Below are 6,825 nucleotides of genomic sequence, written 5' to 3'. Positions count from 1 at the left end.
TTCCCTACAGAAGAAGCACGTTTACATGAAGCAATGGTTACTTAATATTATTAACCACTTATGATCATCATTGACATTAACCTATTGAACGGTTAGTTGACTAGTTCCTAATTAGAAACATTTTTACCGAGGATTATCTTTCAGCAGTTTTCACATAAACTTCCTCTCTTTTAGAATTACACCATGATGCGTTCATTGCAGTACAGTAACATTGCAGATCTGGTAAATAAAAAAAAAAGTAACATTGCAGATGACACCAAGAGACTATCCAAACATCCATTCTTGCAAAAGATCACATAATCAATTAAGGAATGGCTAAATCAGCGACCACGCGAAGATCACATAAGCAAAAGCTAGATGTTTTTCCAGTATAATAATAACTCTCCCCATAAAATTAAACCATTTCCTTAAAGGTGCATCATAAATTAATTAGAGCCTTACTTGCACTCTGTCACTATAAGGTCAATGGCTTTGTTCCTTTGTTTCTTCTTTCTCAGCAGCTCTTCTGGTGATGCTTCCAGAACAAATCTTGGCAAAATCTACATGCAAATGCAAAAGAAAAAATAATGGTTGGTTCACTAAGGTCAGATCTAAATAAAAGCATCGCAATATAGGAAGGCCAAGTTCTTAGCTAGTCCAAGGCCCAAAAAAGACTGGTCTAGATGCTTCCACTTAGGACGAGGGTTAAAATAGGCAACAAACTTAAGAATAATTTTAAATCATAAAATCCCCCATATCCCTGTTCCACTGATCACAAGTCAGAAGGAATGCTTAAACAGTTACAGATTTACAGTAAACAAATATATAATTTAATTTGAATTTAAATTGTTATATTGGAGGAAAAAGTATACATCCCAGAGATGCCACAGCAATTCTGTTTCCTTTTTTGTTCTATAATGTTATTTTCTAATTGACAAATTGTTTTATATTACATCTCTTACACCCTCTAACCGAGTGTCACTCCTATTACCAAGCTCCATACACAACTTCCCAATTTAGGTCTACTTTCTAGTATACAAATCTAAAATTAAGAATGTTAGTTTTCAAAATCAATACATAACGAGTAAAAACTTTGTGGACAGAAAAGATATTTAAGTTTACATTGATGAAATGAAAATAAGTGTAGAAGTGGAAAGCTTATTCATTGTACCAGAGCTTCTCCCGTCTTTTTAAGCTCTGAGATCCATCCTCTGTCAGCATTATGTCTCCCCTCTAGAACTAAGCTAGTCTGTTGGCTGGCAATAACAACTGATAAAGCAAAACCATAAAGCAATATAATAAAAACTAGCTAGATAACAACCTCAAGGATTTATCAATGAGTATACACTAGAATTTTGGTGTAGTGCATAAATTACACACACATATCATAGAAAATATTCTGATAACACTTAAGGCCGTGATGTCAATTCATAACAAACCTGGATATCCTAAATAACAAGTAAAACTTCAGAAATTACAATTGAAACAATAAATTTTTGGATGCTTGCAAAATACATTTCAAAGCTCTGATGAAGCAAAACCAGAAGGGCGGGGAATGTGGTAGATTTCAACTCTGTCCCCGTCCATCTATTTCTACAATGAGTCACTTAGGACTGATGTATGTACCTCTTTAAATCATACCAGACAGGTGATAAATGTGTAAACTTAGAGTTGAACCTTTTCGCCATTTCATAACCTTGAGAATTCCTGCCACAATTAATATTTTCAAAGATGCATCTTAATTGTACATATAAAGCTATATTTAACAGGAGGATACACATAAAGAAAAAGAGTAACATACGATGAAATTGAATTTACACTACAAAGTACAAACATAAAGCAAATACATATAAAGCAAATACACAGAGTAATATGTACCAAAGAGAAAAAATAATCATTAAGTTAGCACCACAACAAAACTATTCTCCTGTCCAAAAGTCTCAACTCCCTTTATTAATCCTACTCACTCCATACTTTTCAAAGAAGTTTAAAAATTATTTTCTTTACACCATTTTTGAGTCAGTTAATGCTCAAGGATAAACTTAGGAGCGAACTATTATGTAATCATGTCTTATTGTGTTTAAATAAATTTCCAAATCTGAGTACCCCAGCATTGCAGTTGCCACTAGCACAAACTCATTCAACAATGCCGGAGTAAAAGACTTCTTATAATCTTATATACGTTAATAAAATGTCCACAGACTTTTCCTTCCATTTCCCTATTTATTCAATAAAGTCTAATAAAATAATTGTTGCCTAATAATATAATATAAACGCAGTCTAATAATAAATGACATAATAATAAGAGGCCTAACACATGACAATGCTGGACAATTATCATTTAACTTTTAAATATAAAATAAAAACCTAAGAGAGCAAGCTTGTTCAGTAGACTAATCTATAACAGGAACTGAAGGATGACAAAACTGCACCAGAAAAGTAGAAGGTTGCAAGAGCTACTTTCATTTAAATTCTCTATTTACATCTTTCTACTGAAAATTTTTTCTATTACATCTGTTTCTTATAATGACAGGGGCAAAAGGGACAAAAGCACGTCCATTTTGCAGGATCCCAACAATAATCTCAACAAATCTTGAAGTGTCTTTTTTGAATTTGATGATGTTACTACTCTCCAATTTGTGTGTTTGTAAAATAATCTACATGAGTGTTTTGCAAAATACCTAAAAGTCAAGTGTATTCTCTTTATGAAGACAAAAATTGGTGTTATACAAAAGTCAGCTATGTTTCTTTGACAAGACATTTCTCTATTGCTTCATCACAAAGCTCAAGAGTGATTTCCCAGTTCCCTTCTTCATAGTTCACATCGATGAAAATATCATAAATAGCTTTCTCAGCAACCAAACCATGTGTTCTCATCTTCTCAAATAGCTTCCTAGCTTCCACAGGTTTCTTCCTCTTAAAGAAACCTCTTATAAGAGCATTATAGGAAGTGGCAGTGACACTAAATCCTTGTTCAACCATTTCTTTATAAAGAAACCATGCCTCTTTCATATTTCTAGCTTTACAATGCCCTTTAATCAAAATATTGTAGGTGTTGCTGTCGGGCATCACTCCTCGAGCACGCATACCCTTGTAAATCTCGGTAGTTGCACGCATGTTATTTCTAATGCAGTACTGCTTCATAAGAGAATTGAACGTCGTGGCATTTGGCGTTATACCTTTCTCTAACATCCATTTGATTAACCTTTCACCATCTTCCAACATCCCTGACAAGCAAAACCCATTCATGAGCACATTGAATGTAACAATTGTAGGTTGAAGTCCTTTATCGAGCATAAACCGCAGCAACTCGTGAGCCTTGGCCATTTCCCCCATCTTACAATATGCATCCATGAGTGTTGTGTATGTAACAGTGTCGGGATAAAACCCTGCCATATCCATTTCTTCCATAAGTTTAACCGCTTGTTCTATATTTCCTATCTTACAAAGACCATTAACAACCGTGTTATACGTGTAGACATTTGGTTGAAGTCCCTTTCCTGACATTTCATGAAGAAGCTCATTTGCTACATCAACCTCTCCATTCTTACAAAGGCCATCGACCAATGTGGTATAAGTGACAACATTTGGAATCCGACCCTTCTGAACCATCTGGTTGTGAAGAGAAAAAGCCTCTTTCATTTCACCAGCCTTACAATACCCATCAATAAGAGCAGTATACGTAACTTCATCCGGTTCCATCCCTTTCACAAGCATTTCACTAAACAGTTCGCGCGCTTCTACCATCTTTCCACTCTTACAAATCCCATGAATCACAGAAGTATATGTAACAAAATCAGGAACTATTTTCTTATACCTCATTTCATCAAACAGTTTGAACGCAGCCGGAAAATTCCCAGCCTTGCAGAAACCACTAATGAGAGTAGTATACACTACATTATCAGGAAAAACGCCGCATTTACTCATCTCCCTCAACACTCGCTCCGCTTCAACTACTTCGCCGCTCTTACAAAGAAGACCAATTATATTATTGTAAATGTATTCATTAGGTTTCAATCCCTTTCTCTTCAACTCTTCCACAAGTTTCAAAACCTTATCAAGCTCACCAATTCCACAATACCCACTAACAACAACACCATAACTTACAACATCAGGAAAATTCCCTCTCTGTTCCATTTGTACAAGCAGGTTATGTGCTTCTTTCACTTTACCCAATTGACAAAGACAGTGAAGAACAATATTATATGAAACAGTATTCCAACAAACACCCAATTCAGGAAATTCATCGAACACCTTAACTGCGGTCTTCAAACCATGGAAATTGCAAGACAACCTAGACAGAAACAAATTACAAGAATCTACAGACACAACAACACCATAACTCAACAACTTATGAAAAAGCTTCTCAGCTTGTGAAACAAACCCAGTTTCAACAAGCACTTGAAAGTACAAATCAAAAACAAGAGGGTGTGAATCCCAATCCTTATAAGTATAAATCAACTTCTCAGTAAAAAGATCAAACGACTTGGAAACATCGAAACGCGGCGTAGTCCAGAACTCAAAAACGAGTTGTTTCGCGGTTTCAATGTCGTTTGAAGAAACGGCTAGGTGAACCACAATGCAGAGTGATTCCAAAGTGATGAACGGTTTTTGCGCCCAGTTGAAGAAGTTTAGAACAAGTTTGTAGTCGTTTTTGATGTTGATGAGAACCCAAATGAGATGGTTGGATTTGAAGCGAGATTGGTAAGGTTTGAGAACACGGGTGAGGGGTTCGGAACGACGTCGTTTGATGGTAGTGGTGACATGGCGGATAATGTCGGAGTCTGAGATGGAAGGCGTTTTAGGGGAGTAGTCAGGAAAAGGACGGGGTGTTGTTGAGAAGTGTGCGGCGGTGAGTGGAAGATGGTGATATTGATTGAAACGGTGTCGTTGGAGATAAGTGATGATGTTGATTGATGTTGTTCTCTTCATGTGTTGTTTGGGAGAGGAAAACCTATTACGACGTTAAGGGATAGAAATAGGGATAGTGTTGTTGGAATATTTGGGTGGAGATGAATGAGGTTTAGTAGCCAGCAGAGGTCAGAGTTGGAGTTGAAATGCGGAATGGTGGCGCGGGTGTTGCTGAACGCCTCAAGTATTCAACCATGTTTGGGGAAGAAAGAATCACCAAGAAAGAATCACCTTGAGAATTAGATTGTTGCTCATTTGATGATAATTTCCTCTTCAAATGTAATTTCTTCTTAAAATCTTTCCATTATCTCCTAGAAAATAAAAACAAACTTAATGCCAATAATTTGAAGTTAAAGCATGTTCCCAATACATTAAAAAATTTCAACTCTAACCAAACCTTAGTTAAAAAAAGAAAAAGAAAAACTAACTAACCAGTTTGGTGAAATAACACAACTATCACAAGATCACCAATTTTAGACCTATCAAAAACCGTAAACTATCAATATTTTCAATTAGCCGTCAATGATAAAAGTTTCATAAGTTGACTTCATTAACACCCTTCTCATAATCCCAATTACATAAGTAATACGCATACAATCACCAAATCATAAACTTAAGTAACTGTGATGTAACAAAGAAATCCCAAAAAAACAGTAACTTAACAAATAAATCATCAAATTAAGGCTATTACTGTTTTTGTGTGCATAAAAAATAGCAACATTACAAAGAATAGGTAACAGGGCAGCATACCTATAGAAGAAAAAAGACCAAGGGAGTCGGCGTAATATTAATGAAGCAGATGAAGCCACGAACGGGGAAGGGAAACACCGTACGGAGGTGAAAGCAGTGCAGTGAGTGAAGTGAGAAACAGTGTTGTGTTTGGAAATAGGTCAGTGACACTTGATGTAAATTTAACTTTTAATTAATTCCAAAAATCGAAATATTTTTCTCTCTTTCTTTTCAACATATATTTGGTGAAAAATATGAAAAGGACTTAAAGAATACTAACAACACTGTGATAAAATTAGTAAATTTTCAATTTTATTAATGTTTTTATAAGTTTAGAATTCTATAATAAATTATTATAAATATTATTTAATATCCAATTTAATTATGTATACCTTACCATGTTGGAGACTTTGAGCCTACCACTTGCCCATTAAAAATCCAATCTATAAGCAATATGAGTCTGTTCCAAACAATTAATTAATATATGTTACAAACAAATATTCAAAAGGTAAGCAAAAATTGTCATCACAAAACCAAAACTAGTAAAGTTGGTTAGTTTGACAGAGATTTGTTATATTTCTATAAATTCATAGATTTGATTTTCGCTATCGGATGTAGTAATTTATAAGTATTTGTATAATCATTTTTTAAACTTTAAGGTGCTTTCTTACTCATTACCCCTAATGAATCTTGTAATCCAATTAACTTAAGGTTTTCATTATAAAAAATTGAGTTAAGAGTCTCATTAAAAAAATTGAACACACATTTTAGGGAATTAAAACAAAAAATATTTTCACAAAAGTAAATGGCCCCTTAATTTTTATGTTTGCTAAAAAAACAATTGCTCCATCAAATACAGAAAGTACAATTAGCAGGGACAATAACCCAAAATTGACAATGCTACCTCATGATACATGTTGAAAATTCATACACAAGCACTTATGAGGAACAAACAATCACCTTATGTATGTGTATGCCTTTGGAGAGTACATACTTCATAGAGAACTTCGTGGAAATAAAACACACTATAGTCATTTCCTTAATCCATCAATCAAAGGAAATGGATCCACTGCAGTCTAAAATTTAGCAATTGTCCTGTATCTGCCTTAAAATCAAAAACAAAAATCACATTTTTCTGCAGAACATTTAAAAATAACAACTTGTAAATATTTTGTTAGAACTTACAACAAGATGTAAATGTGTATA

At 34.4% G+C, this 6,825-nt stretch overlaps 1 protein-coding gene and 1 pseudogene across 5 annotated transcripts; both read right to left on the bottom strand.

Annotated features, from left to right (window-relative positions):
• LOC101496609 (uncharacterized) overlaps positions 1-2,166 on the bottom strand; it is a 4,178-nt pseudogene extending 2,012 nt beyond the window's left edge.
• Positions 2,167-2,319: 153 nt separating this feature from the next.
• LOC101514647 (uncharacterized) lies at positions 2,320-6,720 on the bottom strand. Of its 5 annotated transcripts, XM_073364522.1 has the most exons (4): positions 6,580-6,720; positions 6,012-6,079; positions 5,323-5,369; positions 2,320-5,201 (listed from the first exon to the last, which is right to left on the bottom strand). In XM_073364522.1, exon 4 carries the CDS (start codon positions 4,909-4,911, stop codon positions 2,719-2,721), a length of 2,193 nt encoding a protein of 730 aa, XP_073220623.1. In that variant the 5' UTR covers positions 4,912-5,201; positions 5,323-5,369; positions 6,012-6,079; positions 6,580-6,720; the 3' UTR covers positions 2,320-2,718. The 5 variants fall into 5 exon arrangements, with proteins under 5 accessions (XP_073220623.1, XP_027193047.1, XP_073220624.1 ...); XM_027337246.2 differs by lacking the exon at positions 5,323-5,369; XM_073364523.1 differs by lacking the exon at positions 5,323-5,369 and having other exon boundaries at positions 6,017-6,079.
• Between the last annotated feature and the right edge of the window lie 105 nt (positions 6,721-6,825).

This window comes from Cicer arietinum, chromosome 8, assembly GCF_000331145.2.
Source record: "Cicer arietinum cultivar CDC Frontier isolate Library 1 chromosome 8, Cicar.CDCFrontier_v2.0, whole genome shotgun sequence".
NCBI lineage: Eukaryota > Viridiplantae > Streptophyta > Magnoliopsida > Fabales > Fabaceae > Cicer > Cicer arietinum.
This window is presented reverse-complemented; position numbering and strand designations above follow the sequence as displayed.